Source organism: Neoarius graeffei, chromosome 28 (assembly GCF_027579695.1).
Source record: "Neoarius graeffei isolate fNeoGra1 chromosome 28, fNeoGra1.pri, whole genome shotgun sequence".
Classification (NCBI taxonomy): domain Eukaryota; kingdom Metazoa; phylum Chordata; class Actinopteri; order Siluriformes; family Ariidae; genus Neoarius; species Neoarius graeffei.
Genome location: NC_083596.1, coordinates 3,722,663 through 3,746,120, shown reverse-complemented (window position 1 = coordinate 3,746,120; position 23,458 = coordinate 3,722,663). Strand labels below are relative to the sequence as shown.

Here is a 23,458-nt window from a genome sequence, read left to right as displayed (position 1 = left end):
TGCTGAGAAGATTCTTATTCAGATTCATACATATGTATGCTCTTAACTGCTAAAGCTAGCTCGCTAGGTAAAATTAGCAAATGTGACAGAATTTCTGATAGACTTTTCAGTCATATTCATAAATGTCTATAAGCTGAGCTGCTAAAGTGAGCTAGCTAGTAGAGATTAGCAAACTTGACAGGATTTCTGTGAGGGTTTTCAGTCATAATCACAAATGTTTATGAGCTGCTAATGCTAGCTGGCTGGCTAACAGGAATGAACCTGACAGCATTTCTGAGAGAATTTTGGACTTAAAATTATGCATATGAGAAAATAATACATATATATATTTATGCATCCTGTTTACCTACAATTTCTGTAATAGTTGTGAAAACCTTACTTCATCCACGAACTAAAAGACAATTGGAATTGTTAGATAGGTAGCTGAAAAATATATATATACGCAGTATTGTGGGGACATTCTGTAGCCATATTGGTGTTTCATCTAAGCGTCCAGTGGAAAACACAAAACAGCTTTATAGACACAAACATAAGTATGCGCCTAAAAAAATCTAAATATAAAATATTTGAAATAGTTTCTCATATCAACACAAAAGTTAGGTGTTACAGCATTAGGCATGCAAATGTTTCAATTCATAACATCAACAGTAAACAATGCTAGCTTGTGTATGTATTGAATCATTGTGCAACATTAGCTAGCTTTTTAAGTCAGGCTACGATACAAATCTAGCAAAGATATTCATTGGAGAAATGTCTTGTGTAACACTGACATAAATATATTGTTTGTTTAAAAAAAACTGAAGCACTAAGTTTAGATGGCTAATGGAACTAAAAAGTGTTTCCTTTGGTAATTATAAAAAGCATAACAAGAAAAGATTGCTAGCTAGCTAAGATAAGCTAATATGATAACAGATTACTGCCATTATAACTTAGAGAAGATTAACAGATTTTTTTTTTCAATCTGCTAGACAAGAGATATTTATGTTTAGTTTGTATTTATTTAAGTATTTACCTTGATGGCATTGGTGGAGATCTGGATCTCATGGAGTTTGCGCATGGTGCCATCTCGGTCGATGAAATAAGACGAGGCGAGCTGGTGCAGCGCCTCCACCCCCTGCGTAGCATTCACCATCTTCCGGTCAAGCTTGTTCTTCGCCATGTACATGGTGAGAGCCTCCTCACCTGTAGGACACACACAAAAAATCTACTTTTTGTCCTACAATTTTTGTGACATTTTATTGTGTGTGTGAAGGCTTAATTTAAAAAAAAAAATGGGTCAGCAACTTTTTTTAAAATTATTATTATTCTTGTTTTTTGTGAGAAAATCATCAGCTAATCACAAACCTCTCTCTCTCTCATTCTGATTAGCATAATAGATAGATTGAGGTACTGCCTAAAAGCGGAGCTCCCATCTGTTTCTGGGTTGTAGAATTTTCTTATAGCCAGTCTCTTTTGTTTTATTTCTTTACTGGCTAGCACTGGCCAGTAGGCGGTGTGTATGACTGGTAATTACTAACACTGGCCACTAGGTGGTGTGCATGACTGGTAATCACTAACACTGGCCACTAGGCAGTGTGCATGACTGGTAATTACTAACACTGGCCACTAGGCGGTGTGCATGACTGGTAATTACTAACACTGGCCACTAGGCGGTGTGTGTATGACTGGTAATTACTAACACTGGCCACTAGGTGGTGTGTATGACTGGTAATTACTAACACTGGCCACTAGGCGGTGTGTATGACTGGTAATTACTAACACTGGCCACTAGGCGGTGTGTGTATGACTGGTAATTACTAACACTGGCCACTAGGCGGTGTGTATGACTGGTAATTACTAACACTGGCCACAAGGTGGTGTGTATGACTGGTAATTACTAACACTGGCCACAAGGTGGTGTGTATGACTGGTAATTACTAACACTGGCCACTAGGCGGTGTGTATGACTGGTAATTACTAACACTGGCCACAAGGCGGTGTGTATGACTGGTAATTACTTACACTGGCCACTAGGCGGTGTGTATGAGTGGTAATTACTAACACTGACCACTAGGCGGTGTGTATGACTGGTAATTACTAACACTGGCCAGTAGGCGGTGTGTATGACTGGTAATTACTAACACTGGCCATTAGGTGGTGCGTATGACTGGTAATTACTAACACTGGCCACTAGGCGGTGTGTATGACTGGTAATTACTAACACTGGCCACAAGGCGGTGTGTATGACTGGTAATTACTAACACTGGCCACTAGGCGGTGTGTATGAGTGGCGGTACACGTACAAACCACAAAAAAATCGACTCAAAAGGCCCGCGCGGGAGCTCCGCTAAAATACCAATTTGAATAAAGTAAACAATGCAGTCTACTGTTAGCTAGCTTATATAATGCTAGTGGTTAGCTAGCTTAATTAATGTTGCCTCATTATGGTTAAACAGCTGGGTCATTTAGCTTAGTACTCAGCTAGCAGGTAACATGCTAGCAAGTTGGAGGGTCCAGAAATACTATTAATGATTTATTAAAATTATTTTAACAGCACTGTAGTTAATTTTTTTTAACCACAAATCAATTTTGTTTAGTCATACTCTCTCGCTTGTTGTCTTGCTCACTTGCGCACATATACAATATATATATATATATATATATATATATATATATATATATATATATATATATATATATATAATGATATCCTTAATAATAGATTGTTGTTAGTGATCATTATATAAATTATCAAATTTAAATTTATATCATATTATACAGTATTATTTATTATGACTATGGTGGAAGGAACCATTTGCTAGCAAAACAAAACACCACTGAGTATTTTTTTTTCCAACCATGAACCAGATTAAGCTACTAAGTTTTAGCTCAGTCGACCAAGCTAGCTAACAGGTAAATTACTTGATGGTGCAACTGAAATCACTGTTTTATTCTAATCAGTACAAGGTGAAAAGAAAGATTCATGATGTCATGATGTCATTGGATTAAGGGCCGTCTGTCTGAAGCACTGCATTGCATCCATGCTGCTGTTTGTCATGCCGGCATGCTGCCACAGCAAAGATGATCCTGATGTCAAATCAGGTCATGCCCACGATCTCTGACTCTTTCCCCTCAGCATGACAAGAAAAAAGGGGGTGAGGGGGATAAATGAAACTAAGATTGATTCTGCGACTTTGGCTGACCTTTTTCAAAATGAGTGTGACAACGCATCAGCAGTAAACCAACACTCAGCAAATTCAGGTTTACAGCACACACTGCTGTGTTGATCAAGTAAATATTCTCACTCCATCTCTCTCTCTCTCTCTCTTTTCCTTTTCCATATCCAAAGGTCACAGCAGAATATCTGAAAAGCGCTCAAAATCATGTCACATACACTCAGCACCCCTGGACCCTGATTGGCCATTTTGCCTTAGGCAGTCTGCACTGACCGGTCACATAACTACCAGTGCTACATTCATATTCTTTCCAACACACACACACACACACACACACACACACACACACACACACACTTGACCCCTGTGTAAAGTCAGCACACTTAACAACTTCCCATTAACCTGCATGTATAATATTCTCTTGTGGTAAGTACCTCAGGGTGGAATGCTAGGTTCCTTTTTAATCAGAGAAGCCGGTGGCCATGTCCATCAAACAAAATTCCTGCAGGTCAAATAAGAGGCTGAAATTAATGCCTCGCCTGCTCATTAAGCTTGCCCCTAGTTCAAGTAGGAATCGAGATTTGATTTCAAATTAATGTGCAACTGTGTGATACTTGGATTGTTTTGGTTTCGGCTCCAGAATTTTGCTCCCAAGGTAGTACAGTAATACTGCTGGTCATGAACGCAAGCTGAAGAGATCATGGGTGCCATTTATTAACAGTATCTATGTTTCTTATTGCTACAACAAGGACAAAATTATAATAAAATATATTAGGAGTACCTCAGGGTGGAGTACTGGGCCTGCTTTGTTTTTATTTTATATTGACTTTCTGATTAGTTATGGCTGTCTTTAAAGTGCTGCCACTGGTTGGTTGATAATCAAATCCATGTCATGGTGTGTTTGAAATATTGTATAGTTAATTAGAGCTTTACATCCTAGTTTCATAACATTAAATACAGCCAGAGAATGCATTTACCTTATCATCAGGAGATTGCAAGTTCACATCTCAAAAGAGAAGAAACTGGCCATGATCTCTGCCATGACATGAGCTCGTGTATGCAGAAGAGGGCAGATAGTCAGGTACTCAGAGCATGTACAGCTGCAGTGTGATGTAGCATGACATGTAATGGGTTCAAGCCAGTGACCAAATTGGGATCAAAGGGGGGGGTGGGAGGGGGTGAAGTTAATAAGATAGTAGTTGCAATTACCGTATAGTGAGTAGAAGTCAGAAGTATTAGGTGAAAAGTATCTCAGGTCTTTCCACCATTTTTGTTGTTGTTTTGTTGTTAGCCCTTGTATTTCTCTTTATATTTTGGGACCGGTAATCAAAAATGAACGAGAGTTGCATTTCAGTTGACCAGTGACATAATCTTGAGCTTGATCTTTGGCCATTTTAACCAAATCGGTGCTGCAGCAGGAATGAAATCGAACCTGGACACCACTATGGCCCGCAGTCTGATAGTACACATCGTCTCAATCTCAGCCTTACACCTGTTTAGGATTTATCACAGTCCTGTGGACTGGAAAGCAGATACAGCTTATATTGATTTCCTATTCTGTTTTATGGCCAAATGGTGCTGGTGGTGTTGGTGGTGGTGGTGTGTGTGTATGAGAGGATCAAAGAAGTGATGTGGAATGGCTTCTGAAAAAGTCTGTGATGGCGGATTAATATCGCCGACGTGATGCTTGTGTTAAACCTAGAGGCAGGGAAAGCAGCCAGAGACACAGACCCACAATTATAGCTCATTAAAAAACCATTAGCTGTTCATTAGAGGTCAGTGTAGAGTATTAGCGTTAAGTGCAGTCTAGCTGTATGCTAGCTCGTCTCGAGACCTGCTTTGTGCTTTTGACACGTGTCATAACAAACACACGCAGAGCAACACGGCAAACAGCAAGATGGAGCCGCACTGCACCACACAGCATCAGTAATATCAGTAAACAGGGCTGCTCTGGAGGTTAGGAACAATTTATTATGTGTACAGCAATTTCCATGCATGTGAAATGTTGTTCAAGTGTAAAGAGAATGAAAGTATATTAAGAAAATGTTCATATTGACAATTAGGTTTCTCTGTTAAATAACATGGACATGGTCATAGTGGACACCGATGCAGTATGCCACTGTGCCACAATCAATAATTACAAAATTTTTGCCATGTATAAAAATTTACATTTTATAGTAGTTTTTTTCCTGATACAAATATTGATAACTTATTTTACCAAATACTAGTTAATTTCTCGGCTACTGGCTGTTGTGAAAATAAATTAAGACCCTTGGCACACACACACACATACACACACACACAAAAAAAAAAATCCCCATGCATTGCTTTGTAGGTTAATTATAAGAGTTTAGAGTATATTTTAAAATATTTCCATTCTTATTTTTTAATTTTACTTCAAATATGAATTATTGTAATATTTTAAATCTAATATTTCATTTAAGGTAAATATTCTTAAAGGTTTCTTTCTTGTCGTCTCAGGGAGGTTTTCCTTGCCACCATCACCCCTGGCTTCCTTATTCAGGACAAATTCATACATTTAAAAAAAAAATCAATTTTATATTCTGATTTCTGTAAAGCTGCTTTGTGACAAAGTCAATTGTTGAAAGTGCTATAAAAATAAAACTGATTTGAACTGAATTGAATACTGAGCAAAAGCATTTTCCTTTTTTTTCACATGACCATTTTCCATGTATAATATATATATATATTTTTTTGTTATGGTGACCTTAAGTGAGATATACAGTATGCATGTAAATTAAGTCTGTTCTGATTGGCTGACCTTGTTACATGTCAAACAAGAGCGATAAATAATGGCTTCTGCTTAACGTATGAATGATACTGTGAAATAAGACCCCCAGAATTCACTCACACTACAAAATACAGACTAATGCTACAAAAGTAAGATAGGTATCAACCACTAGAATTGTTAGCTGTTACAATATACAGTATGAAGTGGACGACTTATAGGCTGCACATTTGCTGCCTGGTCCAAAAGAGTTGGAATTGACCCATCACTCAGCTAGGGCTTTTTAACAAAAATCTGTGCCTCATTAAATATACAAAAGTCTCTGCTGAACAAACAGCTAGGCTTGGAATTAAATCCTCAGGGTCTTTGGGAAAAATATAGTTCAGTGTATACTTCCAAGCCAATGGCTGTGCTACAGATTTGCATAAGCAAATGTGTTCAGTGTAGTGACATCACAACCATGAATTCAAAACAAACTCATTGGGGGGAAATGATATCTTAGTGACTGAAAATATCCTGAGCATTTTCTAAGATTGTTATACTGTAATGGATATAAGATTTTAAGATTATTTCTAAAAATACAAAAAGAGCTGTTTGTTTGTTTATGAGTTTTGTTCTATTGGCATAATGGTGCTCATTTTAAACAAGAACAAGACAAATCGGAGCTTTAGACGAGAGAAAATGTTTCAATATAGTAGGTATGCTAATCTTATACTTGCTTATCATACTCTTACTATGAGATATTTCAGATAAATTTGGTTATATTTGATGTATTTTTCATGATAAAATCAGTGACAATTCAGTGGTTTCCATCTCTGTATGGGCTGTATGGAAAATTCACCACATACTCTGGATTATAGATGTCTTTTATTTCAAATAAGCAAGGATTATGGTGACTACAATATGGGTTTTTAAAGCACATTCACACTAACATTAAGGTCTATACCTTTTATAATAGTCTGAGTGTATGCAAAGGTTTTGAGTGCTCATGAATAGGAGTGAAATATAAAGGCTTTCAGACAGTAGCTATAAGCAAAATAAGCTGTAAAAGAGAGCATCCTCTCTCTTTTTTCCTCATTCTCTCCAGCTTTGTCTCTCTATACTTTTAATATAATAGCTACAGGCCGCCACTCTGTGTGCATTTCACCATTGTATCAGCCATACATTATATCGTACTTTAATGTGCAAGTGCTAGACTGAAATAGGAGACCTCTGGGGAATGAGCGTCTGGAGCTTCGAACACACATAGGAGAGGAGGAGGAGAAGAAGAAGAGGAAGAAGAAGAAGAAGAAGGTGTTTACATTCCTGGATGTGCTAGCAAACAGAACTAGATAGAGACTGTGACTAAAGTCACAGTGATTTGCACTAGCTGTTACAAACTGGGACATCTGGTCACTGTACCCTATAGATCCAGAATGGTAGGAGATAGAGAATGATGCTTAGTGGGGAAAAGTTGCACCCTGCCACCCTGAACAAAATAAAAAAAAAAGATTGAAAAAATCATGAAAATTGACAAAGTTATAAGTGATTGAAAACAATCCAGTTTTTCATGGATCATTCCGGATCAGTGATCCAGATCAGTACCAAAAGTCATAGCAACATAAGTCAGCCCAGAGGTATTCTTCATGTGAAATTTGGTGATGAGTGGTTGAAAACTGAGGGAGAAATATCATCTTAAAACACATTAGAAGAAGAAGAATTTAGAAAAAGCCTGAGTGAGATTAACAATTTGTGCCAGCGCTGATAGTGCAAACTAAAGACACGTTTATACATGTGCTGCCTGGTCATGGTCATGCTGATTTAATTTAACTCATTTGTTTATATTTTGGGAAATAGAAACAAATAAAGTCATTAGAAAATATTGCAGGCATATCCAAACAAAAAAATATTCAAATAATGGTGATAACTGTGCAAGCAATCAACTGGAGTGATCTTTAGGTTGCGTCCACTTGGGAACCTGTTAGTACAAAAACCTAGATACCTTAAAGGCGTCGTGCGGTAATTTCAGCAATCAGGCTATATCATGTGTCAAAATGTCGGGTTTGGTGGGTTATTCAAGCCCCTCGGTTTCCCGCGATCTCAGTGTCACGATGCGCCCGCTACAAGCATTTAAAGTTGACGCGCACAGCCAAATTTAGGCAGCCAGCCGTTAACTAGGTCAACTTATGTGTGATGTCATACCAGTAACCTCCCTTGGGTGATGCTGGCCTGTCCCCATGTTTTCTCTATAGCGTGCGTTTACCAGAGTTGTTTACATTGCGGATTTTGTGGATTTATTCAGTTTGTGGATAGTTTTGAACACTCAAAACACTATGAAATGATGTATTAATATTCTGTGATACAAAATGCCTAATCGGTGTATTGTGTTTGGCTGTAACAACAAACACTGAACACTATTTGTGACTGTTATCAATGGATCTGATTTCAAGGTCATGGCTAGGTATTGATAGAAAAAAATAATTTTTTTAAAAACACATTGTGGCAGCGGGGGCGTGGTCAAGCGCCGGTCTGTGACAGGAGGGCGGAGCCAGGGAAGGTGAGTGGCAGAATCATTACACCTGACGGTAATTAACCTGTGTTTTGTGTGTTTTCCCAGTAACCGCGCCCTATTTAAGGAGGCAGAGGGAGAGCAGAGAAGAGCTCATCCCGGGACAAGAACACAGTGTGTGTGTTTCGCTATCAGATTAAAACTGGCGGTTATACTGAAAAGTCTGGCAATAAAAAGTCTATTTGCATCTGAAGCGTTGTCCTGCCGTCCTCTGTGCTCCACCCACACTTCAGAAAGCTCTACAGTGGTGCCAAAACCCAGGACAAGGTGGAGCACCAACCTCGCAGCCCCATGGAATCCTCCCCGTTCGCGGACCTGGTCCACGCCCTCGCCACGGCTCAGCAAAGCCAGCACCAGGCGCTCGTCACGCTCCGAAAGGAGCAAGAGCGGCGCTTCGAAGCCCTGGTGCTGGCCCAGCAGGAAGATCGTGAGGCGTTCCGGCATCTCCTCGCATCGGCGGGGTCCACCAGCGCCCCAGCCTCGGGCCCGTCTCCCCTCACCGTGACCAAGATGGGCCCGCAGGACGACCCCGAGGCGTTTCTCACATTGTTCGAGCAGGTCGCCGAAGCCTCGGGGTGGCCGATGGAGCAGCGCGCGGCGCGCCTCCTCCCCCTCCTGACAGGAGAGGCGCAGCTGGCTGCGCTATAACTCCCCGCCAGCTGGCCTACGCGGACCTTCGCCGGGCCGTCCTCCAGCGCGCGGAAGCACTGGCGCTGTTCTGGCGTGCGCCCCACGCGCTGGAGGACAGCCCGGCGAAGGTCTGCGTAGGCCGGTCGGCGGGGAGTTATAGCGCGGCCAGCTGCGCCTCTCCCGTCAGGAGGGGGAGGAGGCGCGCCGCTTCATCGGCCACCCCGAGGCTTCGGCGACCTGCTCGAACAATGTGAGAAATGCCTCGGGGTCGTCCTTCGGGCCCATCTTGGTCACGGTGAGGGGAGACGGGCCCGAGGCCGGGGCGCTGGTGGACCCCGCCGACGCGAGGAGATGCCGGAACGCCTCGCGATCTTCCTGCTGGGCCAGCACCAGGGCTTCGAAGCGCCACTCTTGCTCCTTTCGGAGCGTGACGAGCGCCTGGTGCTGGCTTTGCTGAGCCGTGGCGAGGGCGTGGACCAGGTCCGCGAACAGGGAGGATTCCATGGGGCTGCGAGGTTGGTGCTCCACCTTGTCCCGGGTTTTGGCACCACTGTAGAGCTTTCTGAAGTGTGGGTGGAGCACAGAGGACGGCAGGACAACGCTTCAGATGCAAATAGGCTTTTTATTGCCAGACTTTTCAGTATAACCGCTAGTTTTAATCTGATAGCGAAACACACACTGTGTTCTTGTCCCGGGATGAGCTCTTCTCTGCTCTCCCTCTGCCTCCTTAAATAGGGCGCGGTTACTGGGAAAACACAGGTTAATTACCGTCAGGTGTAATGATTCTGCTACTCACCTTCCCTGGCTCCGCCCTCCTGTCACAGACCGGCGCTTGACCACGCCCCCGCTGCCACACATGTGTTAAGTGTTTCTATGTATCAATCATTAATTGTACAAAATGATTTTCATACATTTATGTATTTGTCATATCTTTCTTTGTCACATGAAGTGTTGTCTTGATAACACGTGGCACATAATTTTAGCAAATGGATGACAGAAGATTAATTGAAAGATTTATGCCACAGAGCTGCCTTTAACTAATAATTATCACTTATTACTGACGATTGTACGTTTACTAAACAATACAATACAAAGCTCAATACTCCCAGCCTATAACATACTGAATATCAAGTTAAAATCAACCGCAATAAAAGGAAAATGATGAAAACTGGAATATCAAGGGGTCTACTGTATCAGAAGGCCCACTGCATTTCGCGAGATCGCAAGCTGTCAAGTTGCTAGAATTCAATCTTTCTAGCTATACTTTCACCCCCTACAGCTATCAGTATTACACATAATCATAGATTAATCACACAGCATTCTAATTCAAGTGAAAATGGTCTTTAAAAATACACATAAGTAGTGATTTAGTCAGAGAAACCAACCAAAACAAGTCTTCAAGTCGCCCGTCTTCGTTTCTGTCGTCGTCAGAACTGTCCTCATTTTCTTCTGAAGATGAGCGCTCAGGTTCAAATCTGTAATGCTGGATACCACCAGGACATTCAGCTGTCAAAATCTCTACTTGTGGGCCATTTTCTTCTTCTGTATCGGTAAAATCAAAGCTAATTTCCTCAGCATCGCTCCTATTTTCTGGTGTGTCCGTCATTGCAACTGCACCGAGTGGTTACTGGTATGACGTCACGCAGCTGTTCCATTGACCGAGAGGGGGCGCTGCGAACGCGGAAAATTTCAAGTGATGGGCATGATCAAATAAGGACCGATTACAACCGCGGGAAGCTTTTGAAAAATCGACGGTCAATTTATTTCGAATCTCGAAAGCATTCTGGTGCAGAATAATGCGACTTTTATCGCCACTGCGTGACGCCTTTAAACTCAGTCCTCAGCACTCAAAAATCATACAACCATATATTTATTTTCTCTTATTTAGCCTTCTCATGAGCATGAATAGCACATCTGGTTTAACCACTTAGCCAGTGCAATACATTTATTTATCCAAGGTGATTTCCAAGGGAAAGAGTCTAATCTGAGAATCTAGCACCCTTAAAGGTTCTTGAAATTCTACGTACAACTCTACAACTAAGGGTTCCATGGGGGAAAAAACAGTTGCATGTAGCACCATGAACCAACCAACCAAAGAATCCTTGAGAAACCACTTTCCATAACAAGTGTCCAGATGAGCACTTGAGGTTTTAGGGTTTTACTCACTTTCCAGACCCTTAGCCTCTGAGATTAGCTATCGCTGAGGTACCAGAGTAAAAATAGACACATCTCTTATTAGGATTCCTGTAACTGCTCAAGCCCTCAAGCCTTGGTGATAACCTATACTCTTAAATAAAGGGTTCCTCAAAAGTTCTTTGAAGAGTTGAGGGTCTTAAAGCATCTAAAGTGGACTTAACTTTATCCCCCTTAGAGAAATCTTAAAGGTTCTGTGTCAAGCAAGGAAAAGTCCTTTAGACAGCTAGAACTGTTAACCATCCAGATGGTACTTGTGACATTAGATTCACTCCTCAAGCCCTACAGTCCATCTTGATCATGAAACAGAACTTGGCTTGGCAATACCACCAACTTTTTACTGATGGTGGAATGAACTGTCTTGCATTTGTTCAGGGTATTCCCGCACAACCTTCAAGATATGCCTGAAGACGTTGATCTTCTGAGAGTTTTTGAATATTTATGCAGAAACACATGTCTCTTTTTTTTTCTTGGTACTGTTGATCTACTATTATTGTCTCAAGATCATAAGTGAAGTCAGCCCTACATTTCTGGCTGTGAATATTTTGAAGACCGTGTGGTCATGAATTAAGTTTTCTCGATGTTCTTCCGAGTTCATGCATTAATTTAGTTCTCATTGTGATAATCTGTTTTAGTTGGTATCTTGGTGCATGCACTCTTCCAACCATCGAGTTTCATTGCAGCTCCTTCTCATCTGTTTATCCATCTTCAGTAAATGCTTTATCCTGGTCAGGGTTGCTGCAGATCCAGAACTTATCTCAGGAACACAGAGAACAAGGCGGGAACACACCCTGGATAGGACTCCAGGCCATCAAAATGCACCATGCACACACCTACTGTGTGGATGACACCAAAAAGCGAGCTCAGGATTGAACTGAAGACCCTGGAGCTTGCTTTGCTGTTTCTATAATCATCTCAGGATCTCTAGTTAACTGGTGAAACTTGCAGGGTGGGAAAAGTCATAGTACTTTTTGGGACTTCTAGAACATCTCCTGTGTACTTGAGCAAAATTATGCTTTACCTGCATTTCCCTTCAGATAATCACATTTATTAATCTAAAAGTAAAAATACCCAGAGAAAAAACACATCACGGCAGTCACACAAAGAATCCCAAATGCTGAATGCATAATTATAATAAGTGCATCTACATTTGTCTGTCTGCCACTTACCTCCAAGCGTGGCCGAGATGAGGATGTGAGTACCATATTTCTTGATGATGGTGTCAATGAAGTGCTGCGTGGATGGACGCCGTCCCAGAAGCCTCATGCTCCTCTGGAACTCGGGCATGAGGGGCACGGGACTGTGGATCAAATCCCGCCGCTCGATGGCTGTATTCCTCACCTTCCAACGCGCAAACTCCCTACAAGCAAAGGAAGGCAGATGGAACCATGAGGAACAAAATGCCAAACACTGAAAGCCAGTGCATATGATAAGAGTTCAAAGACCCAAGATGGTCACCACTGAATGTTGTTCTTGTCTAGAAAGGACTAGTGAAAAGTTTTAAACCAGATCATATCAGTGGCATCATTTTTGGTGTAAAGATATTGAAGGTAAAATCAGGACTGAAAAATTTCAGTCTTGCTCTGTGTGATTTGCAGTTATTTCATTTTAGTAACATTTTATTTTACACAGTGTACAGTAAAGGAAAAAATATAAAGTTTCAACTATTGACTTCTTAAAAGAGTTATGGTAGGGACAACTGTGTTTTATTTTCTCTTATAATCAAATGAATTATAATAATTATGACTCAAACTAAGACAAGGATCAGCAGAGCATAAAGATAAATATGAAGCAGCCAATCACATTTAGCCTTGAGTCGAAAAAAAAAAAGAATAAGCATATCAAAATCCAAATAAAGACACCCACAATGCTTTCTTATCAAAACAAGAGCTGCCCACTGGCTATCATTGTTCGCGATTCCTATCTTAATTAAGTAAATACAGATGAACATCACACTTGAGTTGATTTCCGCCAATGGGCCGACTGTCGGCTTGCTAATCTCTTATATTGGCCAGATTGCTTTTTCATTTGAACTTCGCTATAGACAAAGAAACACACTTCCTGTAATGGAGTGCAAAATTGAAAAAACCCTTGACAAAGACACTAAAATGCATCTGAGGTGCATTCCGGTGCAAATCACCCCATCCGAGTGTAACTAAGCAGGAATGAAAAACATTATCAATGGGTCGGAGAGAGAGTAAGAGAACCAAAGTGGTTCATTAAGCTTTGATTCAGCGCCACTGGGTCATCGCCATGGAGATCTCTGGCATCAGCGTCTGCCGCCACTTGAGTCTTTGGCCTTGGGAGATGTGTTAATCACTAGGATGGAAGAATCAGGGTAACTAGGGACATGGAGGCTGGATCTCAAGGGTTTGTAATTGACTTGATCCTTGCCTCAGAGGATGTACCTCAGCATTAAACCCTTACCTGCTTACTTCCTTCATCAGCCTTAAATTAAATTGCCTTGGTGCTTGGGGTAGCAACCAATAAACTCAAATTTCTGCTTCATGACTTCACATCATCGGATAATTAGGAGAATTTGGAGCCATTTTTCTTACACATCTTTCAAGCCAGGGAATGAATAAAGTAGGACAGGTCTCTCTCGTACTGAATTCTGTTTGTTGGGCTTATTATTTTTCAAGGTAGGATCTATCATGCAGACAAGGGTACAGCACTTGATGTCATCAGTAAACACACATAAATCCTCAAAGCATATCTTGTCCCTTGTGGTACAATAAGATAAGACTCTACTTTGTCAGTTCCTTAGTGGAAAATTGATATGTTACAGTGGCTTGGTTAAAACGAGCATACGATTAAAAACAGAAATATACACAAAGGCAGACAGAGAGTGAGGCAACATTTCTGTTACCATGTCTGGTTGTGTTATGACTTGAAACAAGCAACAGAATTAGAATATCATGAATGCAATTCAATGGCCTGCCCAGGGTGGACCCCACCTCTCGCTTAGAATCAGCTGGGATTGGCTCCAGTTTCCCCTGTGACCCTGCCAAATTAGCGTATGATGGATAATGGTACACATAGATAATGGATGGATGGATGAATGGATGGAATTCTCTATCTGCCCATAAGTGTGCATAATCATTTGCCCGCATAGGTTCATCAATGAAACCTAGTGATATAATGCATTGCTCAAAATTATATGTTTTACTGATAAGCTACAGATAGATATTGTATTTGAGCCTCACATCGAATACCCTGACCAGCCATCACTGAGCATAACATTCTCTGAGGTCCTAAGAGTATGCTGCAACCTTTGGGTGCATAAACTAAAAGACTCCATCCCTGTAACAAGCATTTATAAATAGATAGGCACAGTCCCTTCTTCTTCTGAAAGTGAATAAGATAATCCACCCCTTATCAAGGCACTCACACATTGCCTTATTTATTTCCGCTGGGAGCCGCTCGGTGTGGCTCAGTGGAATGTGTGAATGGCGCAGTGTTTTTGGAGGTGTCAAACAATTGGCGGAAATTTTGGAGGGCTTTGAGGTTGGTGTCATAATGAAAACATCACCAGGCAGCTGGTAGCGCCAGGCATCATCGTACAATTAAGTCTACCTGCATGGGGTTGGCCCACGCTGCGCTGCCAGCACCAGAATAATTTCTGATGATGACACATCCTTAGTCAGACATCTCACAGAATCAGGATCAACAGGTTTTTACCTTTGGGCTGCATCGGATTTTCCCACTATAAGCCAGAGCACTGCAAAAAACACTGGGCGATGCTAATTCAATTGTGCAGCTGAGGTTTGCTGCGGCCCACATGACAGGTGAAGCTCACGGGCTCTTGCCTTGTGAAATGGATCTAAGCGCTTTCTAATTACTGCTCTTCAAGGGAGTGGGAGCAAATATATGCAAATTGCACTGTGTCTGCCTTCGCATCAACAAATCTCAAGGTAAAGTAGGGCAGATAATGAGGCGTATTAAGCCTGTGCATAAAGTTGCACCAGAGAGAAAAAATGATGAGGAAATAAATGGGTGTGTGTGTGTGTGTGTGTGGGAAGTTATGAGGAATGTCTGCGAGGAATGTATACTGGTATTCTTAACAGATCCCTTAATGAGTGAGAGCTGCAATGGATTACAAATATCATCGAAAGCAAAATGGTATGGGAAGACAGACCACAGAGTTTAGCCAGTAGTTATCATAAAATAATCGGCTTTATAGAGTTGATTTCTTGCTATATTTATTGTGTGGCACATCAGCATTTTAGATCTGGATCCCAGATTTTCAAAAGACTCTGAAGCCTTGGAAGCATTTCAAAATTGTTGTACAGACCATTCTTAGCTCTTGGTTGCTGTAGCAGCCTAGCATTGCAAGGCAGCTCTCAAAACCCCTTTACTGTACATTCTTTGAATGCTTTCTGGGTTATTTGGCTTCAGGAAATGTGAACACCACAAAGATTTCTGTCGCTAGCAACCACTCTTTCTCAAATTGGCATAGAATCAAATGTAGCTTATAGCTCAAACATGCCCCTTAGCCCTAGTCATTAGCCATATGTGCAAGCATATGCAGTTTGGGCCATATGTTCAGATTAACAAACTGAAAAATGGGGTTCTTATGATTCAGAGTTTTAGTCACGTGTTTGGAAAATGCTGTGGATCTAATGCAATTGCATTTCTCATGCAATCCACAAAATATATGCTACATAACACGTGATGACATGACACCTTCCTGACAGATGTGCCATTACTTTTGACACATGTTTCAGCCCATCTTTACCCACACGCCTTCCTGTAATAACATACAGCGCTGCAAGGTCTGAAAAACCCTGTGTTGGTTTGCTCATCTCATCTCAATTCTGTTCATCTTCCTCTTTTTTTGCGTTTGCTTCTCTCGCTTCTTTTGATGGTCAGAGACCAAGCACGGGATTCTTGTCACAAGTTAATTCCCTAGCGACCTCATTTGAGAGTGCAGCCAACTCCGACGCCACATTTCTGTGGCGCCTGTGTGTTTATTTCTCATTGCCGAGAACAAACAGACAGCCGCACAACCGCATAATCAAGCGCAAATCGGTCTTCCAGCACGGTTCGTTTGAAAAACGGACAGATCCCTGCAGCGAGTGATTTTTGGTTAATTGGTGCACCAGCGGCTTTGCTAATGTCCAGTTCTATTTCTACCAAAGAACAGAGACAGAAACTAACAAGGAACAGATGCAGTGATGCTGATAAAATTATGCACCAAGACCTACAGATCTCATGTTGAATTTATATCTGACTGGAACTGTGCGGTGATTCACTAGACAGAGTTTCAGTGCAGGAAATTTAGCAATGGAAATATTTTTGATCTAAAAATTTGAGTCAACTACCAAACACTGTCTCAGTAAATTAGTTATCAAAATGGGCAATTCCCTCATTTGATATTTTTACACTGATACTGTATCAAACCCCTTTCAAAAGTTAAGAGCCCTTACATTATGGGCATTTAGCAGATGCTCTTCTCCAAAGCAACATACAACGTACCCAGAGCAGCCTGGGAAGCAGTTGAGGGTTAGATGCCTTGCTCAAGGGCACTTCAGCAATTCCTGCTGGCCCAGGGAATCAAACCAGTGACCTTTTGATCCCAAAGTGGCTTCTCTAACCATTGTGCCATGGCTTCCCCATCCAATGGGCCCCCATCCAACCTTTTATCCAAAGAAAAACCTTTGGATGGGCTTAACCAGCCAAAGAACCCCCAAGGAACACTTTCTTAAAGGACCATATTAAAGTGTGACAAATTATGAGAAGAAAAGTGATGAAATAAAAACAGTCAATAGTGGATCCCAACATTTATCCCATAGACTCTTCAAGGGTTCTTCGGATGGTTAATCTTAATGCTGGTAGCTTATTTTGTTGAAAGCTGGTCTGTTGAAAACCCTCTGTTGTGAGGTACCTTCTACCTGGTACCTCAAAATCTTCCCTCAGAGGGACAACCATTAAAACTTTCAGGAGCTAAATACAACATTGTTCTGTAAGAGTGTACTGTATGGTAAGGTTCAATAGACCACTGATAATGGTTTGTTGTTTTGGCCCTTTGGGGAAACCACTGAAGGCGTGGTTCTGTGTAGAACCCTGTGACAAAGACTTTCTCTTTCAGAGAAGGTGAAGCAGAACAACTTTCAGAAGCTAAGAACCATAAACTATCCAAAAAAAGAGGAATGTTTGAGGAACTATGTTGTTGTTGTTATTGTTGTTCAAAGAGTGGAGAAGATTGTAAAATTGCAACAATCCTCAAGGAAACTTTTGTTGTCTTTCTGAGAATATCCTTCAATGTTCTCTGGAGGAGCTTTTGAACCAGATGAATTTTTCCATAGTTCCTATAACTTTTGAAGGAAGTTCCTCCTTTTTTGTGTGGTCACACTGCAGGAACAGAGAATGATTGTTGTTGTTAGAACACTCTTTTGAGGGGTTTTATAGCCGGTATTTCAGGGTAGGTACTCTTCAAGTAGAAGAGGAATCATGAGTGATGTACTGTAAGTGTACGTACATGATTGTGCCATTGCAGGACCAGCAACCACCGTTTTTAAAAATCTGGTGTAAAATATTTGCAGCATAAACAGCAGCTCTAAGTGTTAAAAAATGGAGAGAAAAAAAAAACACCAACAAACAGAAGTCCAGGCTTTATTGAGCCTATATGCAACAAAGGAAATACAGCATGATTTTGGCACGTCTAAGCGGAACATATAAATATCAACTAACATTTCCTGCTAGCATCATGCTAACAAGAAGGGTTGCACAACTTCAGTGTCTTACTGGTGGTGCAAATGCCAAAAGAAAAAAAAAAAAGCCCTTGAAGGTTTGTACTTCTCAAGGGAGCTCCCCAGTAGGTAGTTCCTCTCAATAAGTCCTGAGAACTGTTTGGTCCAAAAGCTCCTTTTAAAACCCTGTGACAAAAGGTTTCTTTTTCAGAGACAGTCAAGTACAGTGCTTTTAGGAAGTTAAGAACCATTAACTATCAAAAAAAAAAAAAATAGAGGAACCTTTTTAAAAGAACATACAAAACCATATTTCAATCCTGCATCCATGTGTTTCTAGGTGAACCCTTCGTGGTGCTTTCTAGAACCCTATGACAGAGGACTTCTCTTTTAGTGATGGTCAAGCAGAACATATTTATAAACATAAGAATAATTCACAATCCACAAAACCTTTGAGGAACACATTTATTTCGGAACATAAAATACAGGATGTTCTGTCAAATCTTTAGATTCAGTCCTGCATCTGTGATCTACAATCTTAGAAAAAGTACAAGCATTAAAGGTGCTTTGGCTTTCAATCAACAGGCTTGTCTCCATGAAAAATTAGAATCCTTAATGGATCTTCAGTTGTGCCTCTGGGGAACCATTGAAGATTCAGTGTAGAACCATATGTCAGAGAGTTTCTCTTTCAGAGAGGGTCAGGTAGATGCCTTTAGGTTGCTTAAAACCATCAAGTACCTGAAGAACCCTTGAGGAACCTTTCAAGAACCCATCAGGAACCCTTGAGGAACCTTTTTTTAAGTGTACAAAATGGTATGCTCAATAATATATCCACATCCAATTCTGCATCCATGAGCTACAATCTGAGAAAATATAGAAACTTTAAGGATTCTGTGATTGTTCGACTGTGCTTAAAGACCTCTGTGGTGAACCATTTGATAGAGGGTCAAGAAGAATACAACCCCGATTCCAAAAAAGTTGGGACAAAGTACAAATTGTAAATAAGAATGGAATGCAATAATTTACAAATCTCAAAAACTGATATTGTATTCACAATAGAACATAGACAACATATCAAATGTCGAAAGTGAGACATTTTGAAATTTCATGCCAAATATTAGCTCTTTTGAAATTTCATGACAGCAACACATCTCAAAAAAGTTGGGACAGGGGCAATAAGAGGCTGGAAAAGTTAAAGGTACAAAAAAGGAACAGCTGGAGGACCAAATTGCAACTCATTAGGTCAATTGGCAATAGGTCATTAACATGACTGGGTATAAAAAGAGCATCTTGGAGTGGCAGCGGCTCTCAGAAGTAAAGATGGGACGAGGATCACCAATCCCCCTAATTCTGCGCCGACAAATAGTGGAGCAATATCAGAAAGGAGTTCGACAGTGTAAAATTGCAAAGAGTTTGAACATATCATCATCTAGAGTGCATAATATCATCAAAAGATTCAGAGAATCTGGAAGAATCTCTGTGCGTAAGGGTCAAGGCCGGAAAACCATACTGGGTGCCCATGATCTTCGGGCCCTTAGACAACACTGCATCACATACAGGCATGCTTCTGTATTGGAAATCACAAAATGGGCTCAGGAATATTTCCAGAGAACATTATCTGTGAACACAATTCACCGTGCCATCTGCCGTTGCCAGCTAAAACTCTATAGTTCAAAGAAGAAGCCGTATCTAAACATGATCCAGAAACGCAGACGTCTTCTCTGGGCCAAGGCTCATTTAAAATGGACTGCGGCAAAGTGGAAAACTGTTCTGTGGTCAGACGAATCAAAATTTGAAGCTCTTTATGGAAATCAGGGACGCCGTGTCATTCGGACTAAAGAGGAGAAGGACGACCCAAGTTGTTATCAGCGCTCAGTTCAGAAGCCTGCATCTCTGATGGTATGGGGTTGCATTAGTGCGTGTGGCATGGGCAGCTTACACATCTGGAAAGACACCATCAATGCTGAAAGGTATATCCAGGTTCTAGAGCAACATATGCTCCCATCCAGATGACGTCTCTTTCAGGGAAGACCTTGCATTTTCCAACATGACAATGCCAAACCACATACTGCATCAATTACAGCATCATGGCTGCGTAGAAGAAGGGTCCGGGTACTGAACTGTCCAGCCTGCAGTCCAGATCTTTCACCCATAGAAAACATTTGGTGCATCATAAAACGGAAGATACAACAAAAAAGACCTAAGACAGTTGAGCAACTAGAATCCTACATTAGACAAGAATGGGTTAACATTCCTATCCCTAAACTTGAGCAACTTGTCTCCTCAGTCCCCAGACGTTTACAGACTGTTGTAAAGAGAAAAGGGGATGTCTCACAGTGGGAAACATGGCCTTGTCCCAACTTTTTTGAGATGTGTTGTTGTCATGAAATTTAAAATCACCTAATTTTTCTCTTTAAATGATACATTTTCTCAGTTTAAACATTTGATATGTCATCTATGTTCTATTCTGAATAAAATATGGAATTTTGAAACTTCCACATCATTGCATTCTGTTTTTATTTACAATTTGTACTTTGTCCCAACTTTTTTGGAATCGGGGTTGTACTTTTGGAAGATAATTATCCAAGAAAGGTTTGTTCATCCAAGCCTAGAAAATGTGGAACCCCATAAGGGTTCTCTTTCTGAGATGGTCAAGTAGAATGCCTTTCTTAATCTAAGTACCTTTAAGTTTCCAAAGAAAAACATTGTATTCGAAAAGTGTAGAAGATGGTATGTTCTGGAAAATCACGTCCAATCCTGCTTCCATGTGGCAAATTTTGAGGGGGTTCTCCTGACAACATACTGTCTACCAGGTAGAAGCTAAATCTTTGAAGAAAGTGTAAAACCCCTGACCATACACAATGTGTCCTCTGCTAGAGCAATATGAATACAGTATGTGCTGGAGAACTATTCAAAAATAGAGATGTTAATCTGCAGCTGTGTAATGCTAATACTGAATACCTCATCCACCATGGCTTGGAACTGAAGCCCCACTTGCCCTGTTATGTTTTTTCTCAGATGCGACGTGCTGCTCTGCTTTCCCGAGAATGCCAATCCATCAGCGGTGAGTCACCTATGCCATGTCAGGCCCCTGAAAGCAATTTCACCGGGAGATTCATTTTTTCCATTAAAAGTGGGTGACATTAAGAGTGAGCATGGCGGGATAATCCACGGCACAGAATAGCCACGCTGAACTGCCGACCCTGATGGCACCATGTTTCACACAGTGAGAGAAAATGAAAATGCCTGTCCGCACCTTCCTGGAACAACAATTGTTCAGAGGACGCCTTCTCCTTCGCCTTGGTCTTTTTGAGCTCATAAGAACACATCCACCCACACAGACACACACACACCCACACAGACACACTCCACCACCAAAACATAGCATCCTCCGAATGCGCTCCATTCTTTTTTTTTTTTTGTGAAGACACCACTCCAGTGATCTCCATCCCAGTGGAGCGTTTTTCATTTCCTTCACATTTGTAGCCGACCACGCATCATCTGGCGTTAGCGAAACAAAAGGAGGCTTGACGGAGACGCAAAACTGTGTTTGTCAAACATTCGGCTGCATGTCAATTTTGTTCTCGGCTTTCTAATTAGAAATGATAGAGACTGGACAAACAAGTGATTTAAAGCAATTTCCTGAATACAATAGAGATCTTCACAAAGAAAAACAACAACAACAACAACAACAATGACTTGTGATCGCTTGTATCATGATGTAGAACTGATAACACAATTAACTATCAGCGGCCTGCGTAGTGTTTCATTATTACCTGCATGTAACAGCTTACATGTTGCGTATTATTATTATTATTATTATTATTATTATTATCATCTTATTATTTCAGTATTATATCACAATGCCGTTAAATCCTGGATTCTGATTGGTCAGAAGGTCTTTTCTATAAGGAATGGATTATATTAACAGTAGGCGTTTAATATAAAGCCGTGTAGTCATGGATAAGGTGAAGCTTTCTGTCAAGAAATGTTTTGTTTATGGAATATTTATGGAAGGAGTCTTCAGTGTCAGAACTTTGCAACTGTAACTAAGTTTTCTGACTTTTTTTGTCTTATTAATAAAAAAAACAGTCTGATAATGGAACAACTGTTTATAGCTGTGATAACATAAGTGTAAACAGGAACCAGGCTTGTAGTACTCGAGTCCGACTCGTGCCCTAATTTTAAGGACTCGTGACTTGACTTGGACTTGAGCACTGATGACTCGGACTCGGACTCGTGCATTAACTGCATTTGGACTCATAAATTGGAGACGAGGACTCAGATTTTTTCTTTATTTTTTTGTAACATGCCGTAATAATTTGGCATAAGATATTTATATGTACATTAATTTTTGTGCTAATTTTGCGCAAGAGAATGCACGTTCACCTGTTCATACATCATGTTGAGGAACAAACTAACATCAATGGCGCTAAAATGCCTGGAGAGATGCGCCTAGGATTGTCCGCTTTGCTGATACAGACTTCTCGTGCAGTGGGAAAAAATGCACTGCTGTGTCTTCCATACGTAGAAGAACTATAGAGGAGACGACGGGGACGACCTCGAACTTCAATCGTCATTTGGCAAGACTCCACCCAGAGAAGGAAGTGACATGCTATGTTCATTGCTCTGTTGATAGTGGGCGGGGCTTGCTGAGTGATGAACTAGGTAGTGTTAACCCTCTGTCATATTATTTGCCCTGTTGATAGTGGGCGGGGCTTGCTGAAAGATGAACAATCTTTTTATCTGTAGCCTGTTAACTAAAATGGAGCAGTCGAGCAGGAACGTTAGTCCGACACAGTAGCAGAGATGCTTTCACATAAAGGCAGCAACAGCCACCGTCACATGGTGCCGCTGGAGTCTTGTTCTCGGACTCGACTCGGACTTGACTCAGATCAAAAGTGGACTCAACTTGGACTTGACTCGGGCTTGAACACTGAGGACTCAAGACTGTACTAGGACTCGAGGTTTAGTGACTCAATTACAACACTGACAGGAACTAATTTGTGCATTCATGACTATTCCCTAACATTAAATGTAACTCTAAATGGATAAAAAACATAAACTTGTTAGCAATGTAATCATTAATAAAATAACTGTTTGAGGGATAAAACTGTTTGGGGGATGTGTTGTTATTAAAAAGTCATTATTGATTTATACTCGTTGTTTTCACCTCCATTTGTTTATTTCTTTGTCTGTTTGTCTGTCTGCCTTTTCACTCCATAACTCAAAAAGTTCTTCACGGATTTTGATTAAATTTTGAGGGAAGGTGAGCCAGGGGCCAAGGCACAACTGATAACATTTTGATGTAAATCTGAGCATGTGGCTTGGCGGAGGTATGAACTCGACCGAGTGCCCTTCTTCTTTACTCATTTAAACAAATCTCACACTGGGTAAGATTAGAATCAGTAAAATTCAGCAGGAATCTATCAGATCACTGCCGTTTCCCAGAATCATGACTCAAGCACTTTCTGACTCCTTTAGTGCGGGTCGG

At 40.9% G+C, this 23,458-nt stretch overlaps 1 protein-coding gene across 1 annotated transcript in view; it reads right to left on the bottom strand.

Moving 5' to 3' along the window:
- brinp1 (bone morphogenetic protein/retinoic acid inducible neural-specific 1) overlaps positions 1-23,458 on the bottom strand; it is a 225,344-nt gene that overhangs the window by 106,181 nt on the left and 95,705 nt on the right. Inside the window, exons 3-4 of the mRNA XM_060912379.1 lie at positions 12,445-12,635; positions 1,013-1,182 (exon numbers count right to left, since the gene is read on the bottom strand). Of these exons, the coding sequence (XP_060768362.1) occupies positions 1,013-1,182; positions 12,445-12,635 (361 nt within the window). The remainder of the gene's footprint in view (positions 1-1,012; positions 1,183-12,444; positions 12,636-23,458) is intronic.